The following is a 22,060-nucleotide window of genomic DNA, read 5'->3' as shown; positions in this document are numbered from 1 at the left end:
GTTATTTAATGACTTTACCACGGCAGAGCCATTGACCAGAGTTTAACTGCATGTGTCCCGTTAATATGGGGCGGAAACAGTGACACAGTTTCTGCTGTACAGCACCAGAGACCCGGGCTCGATCCTGCCTACGGGTGCTGTCTGTATGGAGTTTGTACGTTCTCCATGTGACCTGCGAGGGTTTTCTCCGGGATCTCCCACTATCCAAAGATGTACAGTTTTGTAGGTTAATTGGCTCGGTATAATTGTAAATTGTCCCTCGGGTGTGTAAGATAGTGTTAATGTACGGAGATCACTGGTCGACACGGACTAGGTGGGCTGAAGGTTTCCGCGATGTAGCTCTAAACTAAACCAAACCAAAATAGATCATGCTCACATGCTGAAATATCCTGTGAGTAGCAAGTATCCTGTGATGAGTGACTCACCTCCTGACACCCCCTCGCCCACAGAAGGCATGTCAGGAGAGTGATGGAACACTCTCCAGCTGCCTAGGGGAGTGAAACTCCCAACAACTCTCAAGAAGTTCTAGACTATCCAGTTCAAATCAGCCCATTTGATTGATACCCCATGCACCACCTTCAACAGGTACTCCCGCCACCACCAGTGCACCACAGTATGTACCCTCTAAAATCCACTCAGTCCAGTCCATCACAAGCATCTAATGAAGCACTGCCTCGAGCAGGTGCAGCTAGATTCAAGAATCCCTGTCATCAGAGCCGTTCCCTCTTTTCACCATTGGACAGGGGGTGAAGTCCCACTTCGCCAGATTCTTGAACCAATCTGCACAACGTTAATCTGACCTCAACAATGGAACGCTACAGACAATCATTACACTACCATGCATTTGTTCTCTAATTGTGTCATTTTGCACTCATTTATTGTTTTTAGCACAAGGACGTTAATTTCACTGTCCTACAATTGATGCATAAATTATGTATAATTTAAGTATAAGATGTTTTTATGCGCTGTCTGAGTGTATGTGCCTGTGTTGCTGCTAATGTTCCCTTATCATCTGCAGTCAGAGGGTATCAAACCTGTGGAATTCATTGTCACGGAAGGCTGTGGAGGCATGGATATTTTTAACGCAGAGATAGATAGATTTGTGATTAGTATGGGTGTCAGGGGTTATGGGGAGAAGGCAGGAAAAAGGGGTTAGGAGGGAATGATAGATTAGCCACGATTGAATGGCGGAGTAGATTAGATGGGCCGAATGGCTTTGTTCTGCTCCTGTCTGAAGCGTCGAGGATGCGAGGCCATGGAGCTGAGGCTCACTCTGAGGCCGACGGCTGCTGGGCGGCCCTACCCCTCTCCTCCCTCCCTTCTTAATTAATATAATATCAATGGGGCTGGTTAGTGTGTGTGTGAGAGGTTGGTTAGTGTGTGTGTGACGCCTCAGGCCGCCCCCTCCCATCGCAACCGCGCTTTGCGGGAACAGACCCAACGGGTCTGCACTTGGTCTAGTATGACAATAAATTCCACCTGAATGGCATTGCAGTTACTCACTGGGCTACTCCTACGGCACCTCGTAAATCAACAATCTCTACCACAAAGGCCAAGGCAGCCAATACAAGTTACACCACCCACTGCAGCTCCTCTGCAATCCCACCTTGGAAATATATCGCCACTTCTTCATTGAGTCTAAATCCTGGGACTCCCTTCCAACAGACTTGTGGCAGTTCCACCAGCCTTCAAATGACAATTAAGGTGAGATGAGATGAGATGAGATGAGATACTTTTATTGCCGCAAGTCATACTGAAATAACTTGTTTTGCATACTTAGGCATACAAAGAGTCGGCACGTACAGGGCACCAAGTACCCTTTCTTGCCCCAATGGTCTCCCCCTTAATTCACGGCGGCCCACCCACACGGATCTCCCTTTGTCTTTGGCGGCCTGAGGACTTGGGCCTCCGACCTCCGCACTCGGATGGGTAATAAATGCTGGCCTTGCCTGCAATGCCCAGATAGAGTCATAGAGTGATACTGCATGGAAACAGGCCCTTTGACCCAACTTGCCCACATCGACCAACATGCCCCATCTACACTGCATTTGGCCCCATATCCATCTAAACCTGTCCTTTCCATGTACCTGTTCAAATATTTATTAAACATTGCAACAGTACCTGCCTCAACTACCTCCTCCGACAGCTCGTTCCATACACCCACCACCCTTTGTGTAAAAAGATCTCCTGACTAACTAAAGAAATTCACTATGGAACTGTAGCTAGACTTTGGAAAGCCTCCAGGTGCCTGCTAAATAAAAACAGAAAAGTCTCCAATTCCATCCGGGCCCAAAGATCTAAAATGGTTTCATCCAGCACTTGGTTACAGTTCCATTTCAATGGGCGCTGTTGTTAAATTAACCTTTCCTCACTTCTCTTCCCTCCCTCTACCCATAAATTCCTTTATTGTTACATCAGAATGGATTCTCTTGATGATGCTAATCCAGGTGATATCACAATCAGGGCCGCCCTTCGTGATAACCAGCCCCATGCACACAATATGAAAGTGAGATGGAGAAGGGTTCAGATTCATTCACATTGTGAAAGGTTCAGGCCTCTCAGCAAAGGATCTCAAATTTGGATCCTTAAATGCTAGAGTCAATGTTTTAATTCCACAGCCACATCCACATTGTATTGTGGCCAGGTATTCTGGGGTGCAGGTGAGATTGTTTCTCTTTGATCAGTGTATGGGATCCATATGCCACATTGGCAAGGCCAGCATTTACTGCCCATCCCTAACTGCCCCAGAGAAGGTGGGGGATGAACCACCCCCTCCAACCACTGCCGTTCTATCTGGTGCAAGCGATCCCACTGTGCTGATGGAGAGGGAGTTCCAGGAATTAAACCCAATAAAGAGGAAACAATGGTAGTATATTGCCAAGTTAGGGTGGTGTGGGAGTTGATTGTAGACCTGAAAGATGGTGTTCCAGTTACATCTCCTGCTCGTGTTGTTGATTAGGAAGCGATGTTCGAGTTGCCCAGGAGAGTAACTGCAGTGTGTTTTATAGATGGTGCACACTGCAACCCATTGTGTGTTGTTGGTGGAGCGACTGACAGAGGAAGTGGTTGAACTGCGATTGTACAGAGACTTCACAACTAGTATCATCTGGTTATTATCACAGGCAGGTACCCTCAATTCGGGTGACTCCCAGTGGTCGTGGCTCTGTATCTGCGTTGCTTTGACCAAGATTTGAGTTCAGGACCAGAATCCAGACCTGTGGATATAAAATGCAAGATTATCATAACTTAAAAGTCAAAGTATTTTTTTTTAAATTACATTTATCTCATTTCCAAGGTGTGAAGCCAGATTCTTATGAGACCTCTACGACTGGTGAGTCTGAATCTACAATCTTTGGCAAATTCATGCGTGACTTTGCTTTCCTGTTCTCACATTTCCTGGATGATGTTGGTAAACTGTTATACAGCATGTCATACAGCATGGAAACAGGCCCTTCGTCCCAGTTTCCCCATGCTGACCAAGGTGCCCCATCTATACTAGTCCCACCTGCCCGCAATTGACCCATATCCCTCAAACCCTTTTCTATGCATATATACCTGTTCAAATCTCTTTAAATGTTACTATAATTTCTGCCTCAACTATCTCCTCAGGCAGTTCTCACCACCACCACCCTGTTTCTCATCCCAGTTCACCCCTCCTCGCATAAACGACCAAGATTCTTCTGAAATGAGACCATCAATTATCTCAGTCCATTCTGATCGGCATCAGGTCCTGCCACTATTGTGTTTAAGAAGGAACTGCAGATGCTGCAAAATCGAAGGTACACAAAAATGCTGGAGAAACTCTGAAAGTATGAAGAAGAGTTTCGGCCCGAAACATTGCCTATTTCCTTCGCTCCATAGATGCTGCTGCACCCGTTGAGTTTCTCCAGCATTTTTGTGTACCTTTGGACAAACTTAGATTGCTTTCTCTGAATCGTGCGAGGCCGAGGGAGACCTGAAAGAAGTTTATATAATTATGAGCCACACATAGACAGCCAGAACCTTTTCCTCGGGTGGAAATGTCAATGACTAGAAGGCATAGTTTAAAGAGGATGGAGATGAGGAGGAATTTTTTTAGTCAGAGGGTGGTGTATCTGTGGAATTCATTACCACAGATGGCTGTGGAGACCAAGTCAATGGACATTTTTAAGATTAACATTGACATTGAGATTAACATATTCTTGATTAGTATGGGTGTCAAGGGTTATGGGTAGAAGGCAGGAGAATGAGGTTGTGAGGGAAAGATAGATCAGACATGATCTATCAGATGAGTGGACTTGATGGGCCAAAAGGCCTAATTCTGCTCCCCTAACATATGAATTTATGAAGATGTGAGCGACAGTGAGATTAGTTTAACTTGGCATCATATTTGACACAGACATGTGAGCAGGAGGGCCTATTCCTGTGCTTGTTGTATGTACACAAAAATGCTGGAGAAACTCAGCGGGTGCAGCAGCATCTATGGAGCGAAGGAAATAGGCAACTTTTCAGGCCAAAACCCTTCTTCAGACCCTTCTATTGGTGTATGTTTAATATCCATGAAGCTCATTCAGAGTGATGCTGGGAAGCTCTTCCCTGCACACAGAGATGGGGACCTGAATCCCTGTCCTCAAAGTCACTCGGGGCCTATGGAGAGTGGAACAACTGAGATTTCTATTGAGTTTGTGCTGTGAAACCAAAGTGGAGACCAGTGCTGAGATAAAGAGCACTAGTAAAGAGATAAAGAAATAAGATCTGAGGGGTTTAAGACTGCACTCCAGTGTTGCTGTGGGACCTTAGCGCAGAACAAAGGGAAGTGCAACAATACACAAGCTTCACGCGAGATCAAGGTGTTAGAAGGGCCCTGAAGGAAACGTTGCCCCATGGTGGAGGTAGTGCTGCATTTCCAGGTCTCTCTGAGCCCTAAGTCCAGATTCCTCAGGAAGAAGTACACTAGTCTATAAAACTGGACAGGAGCACCCCTGGTCTCTTCCTCTGCTCTGATCCATGATGTGGTCCTGGAACTATAGATGGTGCTCCCAGTCTGGGGACACGGACACCAGGAGCATCCAGTGCAGAGTTCACCCTGAAAATCTGCTGACCTTTCAGCCCATCAGAATCATTACCAAATGAATCGTTACCAATCATGCTGACAAATTGGACAATTTACACCGTGCAACTTACACCGCACCATTCACCCTTCCACTCCAACCACAGGCACCAATTGGCTTTCTGTACTCTCCCCTCACGTTCAATGTCAATGAAGAGAGGAGCACTGTGGAAGGGGCAGTACTGAGGGAGCACCACACAGTTTACATTTTTTTTTCTAAAAATAATTTAAATTTATTATTTACGAAAAATACACACAAAATTACAAACAAGCCCACCACCATAATACAAAATAAACATATATTCTTAAATATTATATTACTATTTCCCCATCCTTATCGAGGATGCCCTCCACCCCACGTGGTGCCCAATGGTCCCGGAAATCCCCCATGGAGCCCATGGACAGCGTGTAGTTCCTTTCCAATACCACCCGGGTGCAGACGTAACCCCGGTAAAGGGGCAGGCAGCTCACTCAGGCAGAGCCCACATCCGCCTGTCGCTGTAACTCACGGATGGCCAGCTTGGCCAGACCCAGGAGCAACCCAACTAGGACATCTTCAGCCCTACCGTCTTCCCTACGCACAGGGTGTCCAAAGAGGAAGGACATTATTGCCATAGAGGGAATGCAGAGACGGTTCACCAGACTGATTCCTGGGATGTAAGGACTGTCTTATGAAGAAAGACTGGATAGACTTGGTTTATACTCTCTAGAATTTAGGAGATTGAGAGGGGATCTTATAGAAACTTACAAAATTCTTAAGGGGTTGGACAGGCTTGATGCAGGAAGATTGCTCCCGATGTTGGGGAAGTCAAGGACAAGGGGTCACAGCTTAAGGATAAGAGGGAAATCATTTAAAACCGAGATGAGAAGAACGTTTTTCACACAGAGTGGTAAATCTCTGGAACTCTCTGCCACAGAGGGTAGTTGAGGCCAGTTCATTGGCTATATTTAAGAGGGAGTTAGATGTGGCCCTTCTGGCTAAGGGGATCAGAGGGTATGGAGAGAAGGCAGGTACGGGATACTGAGTTGGATGATCATATTGAATGGCGGTGCAGGCTCGAAGGGCCGAATGGCCTACTCCTGCACCTAATTTCTATGTTTCTATGTTTCTATGAGGATGGTGGCTGAGAAATGCAGCCAGAAGGCAAGGAGCAGCCCCTTTAGATATTGGAACAGGGGCTGCAACCTCACACACTCCATGTACACGTGGAACACAGGCTCTTCCAGCCCGCAACAGTGGCAGGCGCATGGCGAGTCTGTGCACCGCGAGAGAAACAGGTTGCAAAGGACTCCTCGGTGCAATACCCTCCACCCCAGGTCCCCGATGTAGAGGGAGAGAATCCCTGCCTAGAGAGACCCCCATTGGAGGACCCTCTCACGACCGAGTCAACCCCTGGCTAGATAACGGGGCTTGCCGACTCCCTATTGGGAGGTGAAGGGACAGGTGGAACCTTGCGGACCTCAGGAGGCTGGTTCTCTCGGTGCTTAACCTTCTTGACCACATTGCCCCCCCCCCCCCCCCCCCTCTTTTTGATCCTCCCCAGCCCCACCCTCTCCGCAACCTCAGGGTTCCCTGACTGAATTACAGGGGGAGTGAAAGTGGGGGGAGGTGGGAGTTAATGACACCAGAGGCAGAGGCCTCCGCCCAGGATTTGGGGCAATTCCTCCGAATATGTCCCACTTCCTTTCAGGCATGGCACCTTGGGCACTCCGACGTCCAGAAGATGGTGAGATCCCGCCTGGTCAGTAACGACGAGGCAGTAAGGAGGGGGTTGTTCCGGACACAGATGTACAGTCCATGTTTATAAATTCCGCTGTATCTCCTCTGAAGTCTCAAAGATGTTTCAAACAATGAAATTGCGTGTTTTCGCAAGAGCTCCAGTACCCGCACCTCCGAGCAGCGCACTATGGGATGGGCAGTACCGAGTCAGCCTTGCGCTAGGAGAGGACCCAGCCAATATTCATTCCATAATTAGTGCCCAAAGCAAATGATTTGCTCATCATCTCATCAATGTATTATGATTGTTAAATCTTGTTGTGCACATATTAACTGCTGGGCTTCATGTATAAGTTTGCTCAGTTTGAACACAAGCCAGCACCACCATTCAATATGATCATGTCTGATCATCCAGAATCAGGACCCTGTTCCTGCTTTCTCCCCATATCCCTTGATTCCGTTACCCCTAAGAGCTATATCTAACTCTCCCTTGAATACATCCAGTGAATTGGCCTCCACTGCCTTCTGTGGCGGAGAATTTCACAGATTCACAACTCTGGCTGAAAATGTTTTTCCTCATCTCAGACCTTAATGGCCTACCCCTTATTATGTGACCCCTGATTCTGGACTCCCCCAACATGGAGAACATTTTTCCTGCATCTAGCCTGTCCAATTCCTTAAGTTCTGAGGCTGTTGCAGGAACGTGTAATGCCCCTGTCCCACTTAGGAAACCTGAACGGACACCTCTGGAGACTTTGCGCCCCACCCAAGGTTTCCGTGCGGTTCCCGGAGGTTGCAGGTGGTTGCCGGAGGTTGCAGGTGGTGGAAGCAGGTAGGGAGACTGACAAAAACCTCCTGGAACCTCCGGGAACCGCACGGAAACCTTGGGTGGGGCGCAAAGTCTCCAGAGGTTTCCGTTCAGGTTTCCTAAGTGGGACAGGGGCATAACTTTTATTTTAATGTTCCCATCTGCCCAGCTCTGCACGTGATGCCTGCTCTTGACCCTGTACATGTGTATTTTGCAGTGACTCCAACAAATGCCACAATGACAGTTCCAAATCCTGACAGTACCCCTCTCTGGATTTTTTACGGTGTTATTCTCGTGGGGATCGTGGGTGCGGTTGTCTTCCTTGTAATGATGACGTACTTCTGTATCAGAAACTTTCAGGGTGAGTGCACGGCTCGGCAACGTTGCCTTTCTTTTCCCCGCGCGTTTCCTTTCAAACTTAATGTGTAACCAGACTTTTCCACATCTTTTCCAGAACCCCTGGAGACAGTCGAGCCCAGGAATAGCTGTCAAGGAAGCCAATGTCATGTGAGTCTGTATTCCACTGACTTAACGAGGGTGTAGATTTGAAATTAGGTCTGGGGATTCCTACCTCTTCTGCAAGGCTTCTCCCACTGAATTCAAAAGTCACACCGCCTCCAGCCACAGCGGGAGGCCGTTTGGCCCATCTGGCCTGTGCTAGCCCTCTGAAGGAGTCTGCAGTCAGACCCAACCCGCTGCCCGCAGGCTTTGAATTTCCTTATGTGAAGCTTTCTCCAAATCCCTTTGGAAACTTTGCACAGAATTTTGCCCACATCCCAGATCGCCACAATTTAACGTGTAAACCATTCCCCTCCTCTTCCCTCCAGTTTTTCTGTCAGTTCCTTTCACTCCAATTGCCCCGGGCACTCCCTCACACCTGGAATTGTTTCTTCTCACTTACTCCAGTAATAAACATCACGATTTTGTACGTCTCTGTTCCACCTCCCCTGAACTTTAGAAGAGATTCACCAGCATGTTGCTTGGAATGGAGGATTGGAGTTATATGGAGACATTATATAGACTAGGTTTGTTCTCATTGCAATATTGGAGGCTGAGAGATGAGCTTACAAATGTTTCTAAATTTATTAGGAAAATAGATAGGTTTTTTTTCACAGGACAGGGGAGTCTGGAACTAGAGGGCAGCAATTCAAGGTGAAAGGAGATAAATTTAAAGGAGAACTGAAGGGTGCGTTTATCAGTCAGAGGTTGGTAAAAATCTGGAATGTGCTACCAGAGGAAGTGGTGAAAGCAGATACAATTACCATGTTTAAAAGCTGTTTGGACATGGATTGGAAAGGCATTGAGGGATATGGGTTTAATGTAGGCAAATAGCATCAGAGTCGATAGGCATCATGGTCAACATGGACAAGGTGGACTGGAAGAACCAATTTTTGTGCTGCAAATTTCTATGTTTCTATAATCTTCAAACTCTTAAAGGTTAGGGGTGGTGTGTGACTAAAACTGCAAATGCTACATCCTTGGTCAGAAAGGATGCGGGGATAGAAACATAGAAACATAGAAATAGGTGCAGGGGTAGGCCATTCGGCCCTTCGAGCCTGCACCGCCATTCAATATGATCATGGCTGATCATCCAACTCAGTATCCTGTACCTGCCTTCTCTCCATATCCCCTGATCCCTTTAGCCACAAGGGCCACATCTAACTCCCTCTTAAATATAGCCAATGAACTGGCCTCAACTACCTTCTGTGGCAGAGAATTCCACGGATTCACCACTCTCTGTGTGAAAAATGTCGGTCCTAAAAGATTTCCCCCTTATCCTTAAACTGTGACCCCTTTAAGGGTAAGGGGGAAATCTTTTAGGACCGAGATGAGAAAAACATTCCATTGTTTTTACTGGTTACTGGATAAACTGGATAGGTGCACAATTTCTGCGGCGCTACATACATATAAACATATATACAGATGGAAGTCCGTGGTGTTGGGCAGTGAAGTCAGTGCATGTGTGAATTAGAATTAATAGTAGTTATAATTCTCGGAAAGCAACTATTTCTGAGTCTATTTGTCCTGGATTTGATGCACCTATAGCACCTTCCAGAGGGCAGCAGGTCGAACAGTCCAAACGCAGGATGGGAGCTGTCCTTGATGATCTTCTTTGCCCTGCTAAGGCAGCGGGAGGTGTAGATGTCCATCAGGGAGGGGAGAGGGCAGCCAATGATCCTCTGCGCTGTCCTAGTTACCCTCTGAAGCCTCTCCCTGTCTGCCATGGTGCAGCTGCCATACCATGCTTTAATGCAGTATGTCAGCAGGCTCTCGATGGACGAGCGGTAGAAGGTCAGCAGCAGGTTAGAGTCCAGGTTGTGCTTCCTGAGGACCCTCAGGAAGTGCAGCCGCTGCTGAGCCTTCTTGATGACCGCTGTCGTGTTGTCCGTCCAGGAGATATCAGCAGCGATATGGACGCCGAGAAACCGGAAGGTATTGACCCTCTCCACACACTCGCCGTTGATGTGTAGGGGGGCTAAGTCGGTGCTGTGCCTCCTGAAGTCGACAATGAGCTCTTTTGTTTTCCTGGTGTTCAGAGCCAGATTGTTTTCTGAGCACCAGGTTGTCAACTTCAGAAAAACTTTGCAAAATATTTGTTGGATCTCACAATTGCACTTACATTGGACATTTTGAGGATCTTCAATGATCAATAATGGGCATACACACCCCCTCAATAGTACTGGGCTCAGGATGGATCTACTGAACCAAATAGGCTGGACAAAGATTTTTAAAGGTTAAATATTAAAAAGAGGAGAAATCAATCTCAGGGGATTGTAGTTTTAAATTGACTTTAGATGATAGTATTGAAGATACAATATCACACCACCGTCGGTTAACATCTCACCTGTTTTCGACACCACTGATGACTCTTTGACCTGATGTCGACATCCTCCCTGTTTTTCCTCAAGATGACTCGATGCAATTTCCCTACAAAGCCATGATTTCCACCTCAGTAATATCACAGTGTCCACCCACACCACAACTCATCTGAGGCTGATTCCCTTGTCGGTACCATGTTTTCAGGTCAATGACCCAGCACTGTCCCCATTGCTCTCATCACTCAAACCACATACATGCATAAACGCACACACTCTCACACACACACACACACATTCTTACACACATGTTCAAACACTTTCACACACACGCACACTTCCGCACACATTCACACACTCTTGCACACTCACGTGCATATTTGTACACTCTCACACACTTGCACACTCACACATAGTCCTCACACTCGCACACCATCCAGCTTCACTCCACACAAACCCACCATTCCACCCCACCCCTCCCTACACCATCACACCACCCCACATCCTGTCACATACACCATCCAACCCTTCCCCACACCATCAACAATCCCCACCACTACCCTCAGTCCCCCAACATACCACTGAACCCCTCTCCAAAGCACATACATACTGTACCCCCCCCACACACACCACAACCACCATCTCCCCCATTCACATCACACCATCTACTCCCCACGCCATTGACACCACACCAGGCTCTCCCCCACACACCACCCCACCACATCCCCCTATACATCACACCAGCCCTGCCGACCACCCATACCACACCACTGCCTATCCTACACACCATCCCCACCACCTCCCCCATACACACACCACACCGCCCACTCCCCACGCCATTGACGCCACACCAGGCTCTCTCCCACACACACACCCACCTCATCCCCCCTACACATCACACCAGCCCTGCCGACCACCTATACCACACCACCTCGTCCCATACACCCCACTAAGCCCATTCCCTCACCTGTTTACATCTCTCCCCGAGTCTATCTGGGGCACTACAAACTTGGAGATCATTGGTGCAGTTATTAAATAACGTTTTTTTTTAATTTGTTTCCAGTTCCATCGCTGTAAATCTGTAGAGAACTGAGAGAAGTTCAGAGAATGAGGAAGTGCAACTATCAGGTGTTTTATCCTAGTGAAGAGAGCCTTAGATATTTATGTTAGCGTTATTTGTTTTCCTAAATCATGAATAAGATTAGCTCAAGACAATATGTCCAATTTAAACACTTTATGTAGAGATAGTGCTGAGAATGTTCGCCCTGCTGTGATGAAGTGGTGTTCAATATTAAGCGCTGAGCTGATGGGAGTCTTCATGGTGATTTCCCCATAGATATGAAGCTACAGATTATGTTTCATCAAAACAATAAAACAATGATACCGAAAGGCCAACAAATGGGTAAACTATCCTTATGTGGTTTGAATGTGGATATCTCAGCCACATACAATGGCTGTGTTGGGATTCTGATATAAAAGGGAAGGTTGGTCGAAAAGATGGGATGTTAAAGGGAAGGTACACAAAAATGCTGGAGAAATTCAGCGGGTGCAGCAGCATCTACGGAGCGAAGGAAATAGGGTGACGTTTCGGGCCGAAACCCTTCTTCAGACTGATAGGGGGTGGGGGGAGGAATAAAAAAGGGGAGGAGGAGGAGCCCGAGGACGGGGGGATGGAAGGAGACAGCTCGAGGGTTAAGGAAGGGGAGGAGACAGCAAGGGCTGGCAAAATTGGGAGAATTCAACGTTCATGCCCGCCGGCCGCAGGCTACCCAGGCGGAATATGACGTGCTGTTCCTCCAATCTCCGGTGTTGCTCACTCTGGCAATGGAGGAGACCCAGGACAGAGAGGTCATTAAAGGGATACCGGTATTGAGGGGGAAGAATGAAGCAACAGTGGAATATGTTGGATGTAGGGAATGAGGGACATGTGGTGTTAGGCCAGGCGGGATATTAGAGGGTGCAGGGATGAAGGGGTGAGTGGGAATTGACTGGGGATATTAAAGATTAAAGGGAGTGAGGCGAGAATGGGATTAGACTGTGGGGAAATTAAAGGGTGTAGGGAATAAGGGAGAGTGGGATTAGACTGGAAGATATTAAATAGTGTGGGAAGTGAGGGGAGAGGGAGATTAGACTGTGAGATGTTAAAGGGTGCAGGGAGTAAGGGGGAAATGGGACTAGAACAGGCAGGGTATTAAAGGGTGTGGGAAGTGAGGGGAGAATGGCATTAGACTGTAGATATTAAGTGGATGAGCGGTAATAGTCTGGATGGTTTATGACTGCCTTGGCTCAGTGGGAACCAGGCTGTTAGGTCAGGTCCTATCACAGAGACTTAACTTGCTTCCACCCTCACCCCTCTTCATCTTCGGCAAAGCCCTTCATCAAACACGGCGTCTTGGCCAATAAATGGGTTTGCGTTTGTATCAGAGCCAACAATGAGGCCGGCAGCAGGACAGAGAAACGGCTAGTAATCTGGCAAAAGCGCCACAGGTGTCACTAAAACTGGATGTCTACCTAGAGGTGGCTGTTGGGTGGTGGACTAAGAAAGTCAATGTGGGCATATAGAGCTCAAAGACAGAACAACTGTGGCACAGCAGAATTGAAGGGCTGATTAGCCTCTCCCATTCCAGTATGGCTGGCTCAGGAGACATGAGGGTCTCCTCTCATTCAACATCACAGATATGAATGGCATCTACCAGTGGAACAGCAGCAAAGGACTGAATGGCCTCACAGACTACAGTGGCTGGTTGGTCTCCGCCTTCTCTTGGGCAACAGGCTCAAAGGGCTAAATGGCTTCCTCTCATTCAATGTCACAGACTAGAGGGGCTGAATGGTTCCTGCATGTTCTTTTATAAGAACAGCCTCAAAGGGCTGAATGGCCTTTGCCACTTCCATCTGCGAGGAAGAAATGCAACAAACTGATCCATTGCATGCATTCGCTCACACGTTTAGCGTGCCCCTGTATCCAGCAATTTGATTTTAACATGCAATAATGCCTTTTCAATTGAACTGTTTGGATTTAAGACATTAGCCATGCTCACTTTAAATTTCATTGCATTGTGTATTATCTGCGCTGAAAGCTATATTTTATTTTTTTACTTTAAGGGTATGACTGAAATGAATGGAAAATCTACAATCTACGAAAATATGAATAAATTTTCTGAAGGTGTCAGCTCATCAAGTCCCAATCCTTTGACTGTTAATGAACGCAAATCACCTCAGAATCGGACAGAGAATACAAAGTTCTCCGACACACCTCAGCAAGATACGATAATCTATGCCTCACTGAAAGAATCCATGTTAAGCAGAAAACCATCAATGAAGTTTGTTGACAACGAAGACACAGAATATGCTGCCATAAATATTAAATATCAAGTGGAATGATTTTTACATTACAATGAGAGAGGCCCCAGGAAAAGAACACAATGAGTTATTGCTGTTTTTAGACTTTGCCTTTGAACCTTTCAACATACTCCCTGTTAACTAATTTAAGCAATGCTACGCTGGGCAGGACTGACAAAGGGCAACTTCCAGCAAAAGGGTCCACTTCTCAAAGTGCAGATTTGGTTCCAAAATGTGCAATAGTTGCCTGTTGCTTCTGCTGATCCTAACACAGGGCAAAGCAAGAGACGATTCAAGACGGTAGCTGAGATCCATTCACACGCCGGAGACTAACTCACAGGGTGCAGGACACTGCTCTCACTGAAACAACCCTGGCAAAAGCTGTTTATATGTTCTATGTATTTTTTTAATTAAAACAAGCATTGGATTGACTAAGACTGCTTAACATGTGATTATGATGTTTTGTAAACTGTGAATAACTTGCTACAAAAGGAAGACTTTTGGCTGCCGGTTTTCAAATTGGATTTTCTACAGAATGATTATTTAAATAACACATTTCAAAATAAATATTTTTAATGAATTATATTAAATGGATACATATTGGTGGAGCTCACTGTGTTAAATAATAAACTTTTGATGCGTGTTCTTGAAGAATTTAATGGAGTGAGAGGGTACAGAGGCTCCACTAGGTCTTGGTCCACTATGTCTGTGCCAGCACTGAGAAATCCCCTGAGAATATCACTTACAGCGTTGTATGCTGTAGTGATATTCATTTTAGCACTGCATGCCGAGGGAGCTTGCTGTGCATAAAACACATCCATTTAAACGCTGGCTATACTCAGAGGTCAGGCAGCATCTGTGGAGGGAGAAACAGAATTAATGTAAAAACAATGAACTGCAGAATGCTGATGAATCCACACAAGGACACAAAGTGCTGGTCTGAACATGGGTCAGGTCAAAAACGTCACCTTTTCATGCTCTACAGAGATGCTGCCAAACCTGATGAGATACTCCAGTATTTTCCAACAGAGTTAATGTTTCAGACTGAAGTCACTCGTCATAGAAACATAGAAAAATAGGTGCAGGAGCCTTCGAGCCTGCGCCATCATAGATCATGGCTGATCATCCAAATCCTGTACCTGCTTTCTGCAGCCACAAGGGCCCCAGCTAACTCCCTCTTACCAATGACTATCTCTGTGTAAAAATGTAAAAAAATGTTTTTCTCATCTCAGTCCTAAAAGATTTCCCCTTTATCCTTAAACTGTGACCCCTTGATCTGGACTTCCCCAACATCGGGAACAATCTTCCTGCATCTAGCCTTTCCAACCCCTTAAGAATTTTGTAAGTTTCTATAAGATCCCCCCTCAATATTCTAAATTCTAGCGAGTACAAGCCGAGTCAATCCAGTCTTTCTTCATATGAAAGTCCTGACATCCCAGGAATCAGTCTGGTGAACCTTCTCTGTACTCCCTCTATGGCAAGAATGCCCTTCCTCAGATTAGGAGACCAAAACTGCACGCAATACTCCAGGTGTGGTCTCACCAAGACCCTGTACAACTGCAGTAGAACCTCCCTGCTCCTATACTCAAATCCTTTTGAATGAGCAAATCCTCAAATCCTCAGAATGAGCAAAGATTGTACAACCTGAAATATTAACTCAGTTTCACTTTGCAGAGATGCTGTCTGAACCTGCTAAGTGTTTCCAGCATTTTCAAAGGGTTTGTATTGATTTGGCTACATCAATTGACTCTAATTTCAGGGATGAGTAAATCATAGAGTATAATGTTTCCCTTTGGCTGAGAAATCCAATGTGCTTTATATTATTTGTATTGAATCAGGTAATGGATTTACATAGGATGATTTAACATGCATTCATATTTTTGTTAAATGTAAAAAGATTTAAAACACAAAATGAATTTCACCTGCCCGGCTCTTTGAGGAATCCTGGAAACTGAACAGAAAATGCTGGGAACACTCAGTCAATCATGCAGCATCCGTGATGAGAGAACCAGTCAAGGTTTTAGCTGTCCGACCCTTGATCAGGAAAGATGCTGTAGCAATACATCTCCCTTTTGCTCCCCAGAGGTATGCAAAGGTCTACCCTTCATGCTTCTGGAGTTTGTCAGTGTGAATGAAGCTGGTCCAGGAATGACAGCTCTGTCCACTTCATGACAGGGATTGTGAGATGTGGGGAGAGAGAAACGTATTGGGGAGTTAGTTCTGTAAGCACTCCATCTACCTGTCCCTTCGGTATCTTTCTCTAAGAACTACCACAGCTGGGAAAGACACAGCAAGTACTTCACAAAACCATGTTGTTTTGTCGATGTGTGTTGTGACCAAGGAACATGTTATAAAACTCCACAGGGGAAAGATTTCACATTGCAGCAGAAAACAGTCACAAAACACAAGCCTCTGCCGAGTGGCATGCTCACACGGTACCCCACATCTCTGTTATCAAGTGTGCAAGGCTGTCATCAGACTATCTTTCTTCACACAGAGTTTTTAAGAAGGAACTGCAGATGCTGGAAAATCGAAGGTACACAAAAATACTAGGAGCTGAAGTTAACACATTAGGCAATGCTTTGAATTGCCACAATTGAGTCATCCAGCCAAATTTGAAATCTCTATGATCTTTATCTTGGAGATGTATGCTAGCCATATAGCATTCTGTTGAAATTAATTGCAAAGCATTAGTAAAATCTCCATTTTGAAATGTTTATACTGTACAAAAAAGGTTTGAGATTTGTGAGGTTTTTTTTTTATATTGTTTTCTCTATTATCCCTTTTTTACTCAAAAATATCAATTTCTATTTGAATTTTATAATCTCTTCTTTAGAGAAAATTGAACACTTTTTGGAATATGTTGAGTAGGGGAATTTCATTCTGTTAAAATTCAATTCTAAACCTCATTATACTGCACAGTATATATGCATCAGATGTTATTAGTTTCCATTCTTTTAAAAGAATTGTAACCTACCCCCAATTTGTAAGTAGGACACATCTGATATTCTTTCAGAACCAAAACCACCTACCTCAGGGTTTACCAGTATCACTATTTGTACCTTGCCCCTTGTGGGAATACCATGTCCTCCACGTCCTGGGGTTTTATTCAGTTCCCCTTCGGTATGGATATTGCCTTCTAGCTGTGCTGCCAAACATCGGTGGCTTCATCATCCCAATGGTTATTGATTCTTCATTGAGAACCTTCAGTTTTTTGGCAAGCACCACTCCAAAGAGTAAGTGTGACAATTATATATTAGATGGTTTACAAAGCCCTGCGAACTTAGGATGTATGTTAGGTCTTATCACAGACTTACTCCAAAAATGTGCATTACACATCATTCCCATCACATCCTGTTGTGACGTTGTCACATTTCCTTCTTCCAGATCTCTGGCAAATGCCATAATGCTTGGCCCCATTAATTTTAATACCCGCTGTAATCTCATTTCTTGAGCTCTTACTGCAGTGCCCATATAATTCCACACTTCTTTGTTAACAGCTGGACCTCCTAACCGAGCACAGTTCCGCAGGATTTTATATTTGTTCACAATTTCATCCATCGTTGGTCTTCCAACTGATGGGAAAGCAGGTAATTTATACTCTCTGCTATCTCCTCTGATAGAGGTTGTCCCTTGTTTCTGGGACTAGAGAACCTTTGGGCCAGCCCTGGCACTTTTCTTCTTTGCATTGGCTCTGGTCCTCAACTAATTCGTTATCAGAGTATTCTGGATATTCCTCCTCATAATGGGTTTCACCTGGATTTTCATATCAGGTATTACATGCGATGGCTCTATGATAGGCCTACGCTTTTTTGTCCCTCTTTGGGTTACATCAAGCTCTTCCATTGAGCTGTATATTGGCAGCCCACTTTTGGGTGCTGCTCCATATTCTGGGTCTCCTGTAGACCAACGCCTGTATTGTCTTTCAGACATTTCTGGTGCTGCCTCCCTGTCAGGTCAGCCCATATATTCATCTTTATCTATTTTTCGCTATGTCGCTCTTCAAGGGAGATGCTAAATGCATTTTGTTGTCTCTGCACTGTACACTGACAATGACAATTAAAATTGAATCTGAATTAAAATTGAATCTGAATCATCAGGCATTTCGGTCGCTGGCTCAAATCTGGGCCAACTTTCCCAGAACCTCTTCTGGGTGTTCCATGCGGTTGCTCTTTAAGCCCGCGTCTTTTATACTCCATCTGGACTTTGTTTTACCCATGAGGAATTCCAGTTTATCTATATTACTAAAAGTCTGTTCTTGTCCGGTTTTGGCCATCTGTGCTGCGATTTCTGAGAGAACGCCGCCACCTACGGCCGTCATTTTTGGCCTCCTCCCTCAGAGCCCCCCTCCGCCGTATGTGTACCGAGGATATTTCCCGTTGATGAAAAATGACAGAGATATTAACGTTTTTACAAAATTCCCCATTCTCTCTGCTGCCCCCGCTGGAGGCAGGGGAAGGGACTATAAAACCAGGAAGTGGTGTGCCTCAATCAGTCTCTGCAAGTGGTGTGCCTCAATCAGAGCTCTGAATAACACTGAACAAATGTCTCCACAGCTGTGAGTACCCATAATGTGGTTTCAAAATGAAAATATGGTTAGTTTGAGGGGAAAAAAGCACTGTCTGCAAATGGTTGTTTGGGTTGAAGTAAAAAGGCACCCTCTCCTCTCCCCCCTCTCCTCCTCCCCCCCCCCCCCCCCCCTCCCCCTCCCCCCCCCCCCCCCCCCCCCCCCCCCCCCCCCCCCCCCCCTCCCCCTCCCCTCCCCCCCTCCCCCCCCCCCCCCCCTCCCCCCCCCCCCCCCCCACCCCCCCCCCCCCTCCCCCCCCCCCCCCTCCCTCCCTCCCTTTCTCTCCCCCTCCCCCCCTCCCCCTCCTCCCCTCCATCCCCCCCCTCCCCCACCGTCCCCTCCCCTAAACCCCCCCCTCCCCTCCACACACCCCTACCCCCCCCCACCCACCCTCCCTCTCCCTCCCCCTCCCCCCCCCCTCCCCACCCCCCCCTACCCCCCCCTCCCCCCCCCCTCCCCTCGCCTCCCTCCCCCCCCCTCTCTCCTCCCCCCTCTCTCCTCCTCCCCCCCCCCTCTCTCTCTCTCCCCCCTCCTCTCTCTCCTCCCCCCTCTCTCCTCCCCCCCATCTCCCCTCCATCCCCTCCCCCACCCCCCCCTCCCTCCCTTAAACCCCCTCCCCTCCACACCCCCTACCCTCTTCCCTCCATCCTCCCCTCCATCCCTGCTCCCCCACTCTTTCCCCCTCACCGCACCTCTCAGCACCCCCTCTCTCTGCACCTCACTCTCACCCTCTCGCTCTCCTCCCCTCCTCCCCCACCTTTTCCCCCCTCACCCACCCTCCTTCTTCTCCTCCTCTCCGCCCCCCTATCTCTCTTGCCCCTCTCTCTGTGTCCCTGTATCTCTCTCTCTGTCTCTGCCCCTTCTCTTTCTACCCTTACTCTCTAACGCTGCCTCCCCCCCCTCTCTAGATGTGACTGCAAGTTGGGGGCTATGCGTCAGTAGATAGGGTGGTTATGGGGTAAAAGGAGCAAATTTATAATATTAATATATCAAGGGGGGTAATTAGCGTGAGTGCGAGGGGGGTGGGGGAAAGTTAGTGTGTGTGACGCTGCATGCCGCCTCCCCCCCCCCCCCCCCACAACCGCACATTGGGGGAACAGACCCAACGGGTCTGCACTTGGCCTAGTATATAGATATATATCATATATTAAAAGTCTGATCTTGTACGTGCGTATATGTGTGTGTATATGTGGTTGTCTTTACATCTTTGCGAAAACACTACACGGTAACGATAACATTTTTACGAATATTCCAATTTACATATTTCCCATCGAGGCCGGGAACACCTTATCTGAACATTTTATGCTTTATTTCTCGATTTATTCTCGAAATTACGATTAAAAGTCTAAAAAATTAAAAAGTCACCAGCTTCAATTGATGACGTCACGATGGCTAGGCTAGCAGTGAACAGCCTCAGTGAAGATTTCATCCTATATTTGACACATTATTTGTGATTAAAGCTTTAAAAATGCCAACTTTCACGAGATCTTTACATATTCTGATTTACATTTTTCCCCTCTAAGCAGAGATCACATTTACTGAACATTTTATGCTTTATTTCTCGACTTATTACTGACTAAAGTTAAAAAAACCCAAAATACCTTGAATTTCAAACCGACCAGCTTCAACTGATGACGTCACAATGGATAGACTAGCAGGGGGAGGGCGAATTGCTATTGCAACACACAGGGCAAGTGCAATTGGAATTTTTTTTAAAGAGCACTGTTGAGGGAGGCAAGGGGAGTGCTGGAATCTTACATTCGGGAACGGTTTGAGTTGGAGGACCACGCCTCCCATGGGGGCTATGGGTAGGAAACCGGTGCGTTGGGGGAGCAAACCCAACGGGTCTGCACTTGGTCTAGTAAATTCTATATTTCAGACTCCTCAGAGTCTTCCAGGCCTGTTATTTCTTTATGGCCTTGCTCCCTATGGGAGTTTCAACAGGACCCCCCCCCCCATCCCCGTGTAAAATAGTTATTTCTTTACAATCGACTTTTTAGTCGGGCGCCCGCTACTCTCAGACACTTTGTCTTATAGAGTGCTGACTGCGGTGCGCTTACTATTCTTCCTCCCACCTTTCTCCATACATAAGACTTGTCTGTGTCAAGCAGTCTCCGAAGAAAAGCAGCCTGAAAGTAAAAGTAGAAAATACTTGCATTCAGGTTTTCTTTCACTCACCGCTTGGAGGTCCGTCCTCCTACCGCGGTCGCAGCGCAATGCGCCTGACGAGATGACGCGCGTGCGCCTGGACGGCCTTCTTCACGTAGTCACACACGTGACTCCAAAGTAAAATCTACCTCACTTTGCAGAAGCTGCCAGAGCTTTTTAAGGGCCTGTCCCACTTGGCGATTCTTTCGGCGACTGCCGGCATCATTGACTGACGTATATCAGGTCAACGAAAATTTTGCAGCGCGATGCGGCGGCGACTCGGCGCGATGACGTATGACTCGCGGTGTTTTTTCAAGTATCGCAACTTTTGTTTTGTCGCCATTGGATTTCGAAATGTTCAAAATCTTTTGGCGACACTGATATGACACCGGCAAAAATTGCAAAGTGGGACAGGCCCTTTAGGCTGCAAAAAAACTGAATACAATTATTTTTATTAGTTGAAAATATATCCACTTATTTTTGTAACAAGACCAGTTATTTTGTGTTACATGCATTGGTCAGTGAACAGGCTCAGCATATCATCTGAGTTCAGTACCATCAGTACATTTAGTACCATCTGGAGGCTTGAGGCTGAGAAGTGGCTGCATTCTCGGAGGTCATCTGAAGCCTGAATTGCGGCTTCACTACATAAATATTTGCAAAGATCAAAAACGTTGAACCCGTCTGTAGTGATAAGTAGTGATAGCCCAGTTTCTTCCAGTAGCTCCCGTTTTCTCCCACATCCCAGAGGCATTCAGGTTTGTAGGTTAATTGGCCTCGGTAAAATGCCTCTAGGGAGTGGATAAGAATGTGGGATAGCATGGAACTAGTGTGAATGGGTGATCGATGGTTGACGTGCACTCAATGGGCCTCAGGCGACTGTTTCCATGCTGTAGCTTTCAATCAAAGAAACACATGCAGCCTGACCCAATGAGTTCCACCAGCAGATTATTTTTTGCTCAGACATTGCCATCTAGTGCCCACATACTAATACTTCAACTGGGTGACTGGTTCACAAACAAAAGTAACATCATCATTTTCTGAGCCAGCCTTAAATGGCAGTTTGCAACTAATTTTCCTGGTTCATTAAATATTCAAAGAAATCAGTGTTAAAAATGAGAAAATTATTTAAATGGAAATGTTCATTTCTTTTTTTCTTTAAAGCACATCATGGTACAACAATGTAGCTTTGTAACACAAAAACTCATGCTGCATTGCATCAGAAAACATTAAGATGGGTGACCAAGAAATTACTTTGCTAAAAAGGTTTAGGGATGAAATCCAGAATTTCACACTTCTTTCAACCTTCAGCTGCCTAATGTAGAATTGATGGGCAACGTCAGAGATCAGGGATACCGTCCTTCAGCCGCTTCCTGGTGAGGACGCGACTATTATTCGAGTCGCGTCCTCGCCCCCCCACCTCCCCCCCCCCCCCCCCACAGCGGCCTACCTACCTGGATTGGCGCAGCCTTTCCTGCCGGGATCGACCGGAGCTCCAGCAGCGGCGGGACAGCGCTGAAACATCGCGGGGCTGGCGATGCCTTACCGGGGGTCGCCGTCTGGAGCCTGGAGTGCT

At 46.6% G+C, this 22,060-nt stretch overlaps 1 protein-coding gene across 1 annotated transcript in view; it reads left to right on the top strand.

Annotated features, from left to right (window-relative positions):
• Positions 1 to 14,872, top strand: part of si:ch211-214p13.8 (uncharacterized) — a 43,367-nt gene extending 28,495 nt beyond the window's left edge. Inside the window, exons 3-6 of the mRNA XM_055636641.1 lie at positions 3,296 to 3,331; positions 7,832 to 7,975; positions 8,069 to 8,121; positions 13,533 to 14,872. Of these exons, the coding sequence (XP_055492616.1) occupies positions 3,296 to 3,331; positions 7,832 to 7,975; positions 8,069 to 8,121; positions 13,533 to 13,811 (512 nt within the window). The 3' untranslated portion in view covers positions 13,812 to 14,872. The remainder of the gene's footprint in view (positions 1 to 3,295; positions 3,332 to 7,831; positions 7,976 to 8,068; positions 8,122 to 13,532) is intronic.
• The last annotated feature ends 7,188 nt before the right edge of the window (positions 14,873 to 22,060 follow it).

Source organism: Leucoraja erinacea, chromosome 6 (genome assembly GCF_028641065.1).
Source record: "Leucoraja erinacea ecotype New England chromosome 6, Leri_hhj_1, whole genome shotgun sequence".
NCBI lineage: Eukaryota > Metazoa > Chordata > Chondrichthyes > Rajiformes > Rajidae > Leucoraja > Leucoraja erinaceus.
Note: the sequence above shows the minus strand (reverse complement) of the source record. Positions and strands in the feature narration are given on the sequence as shown.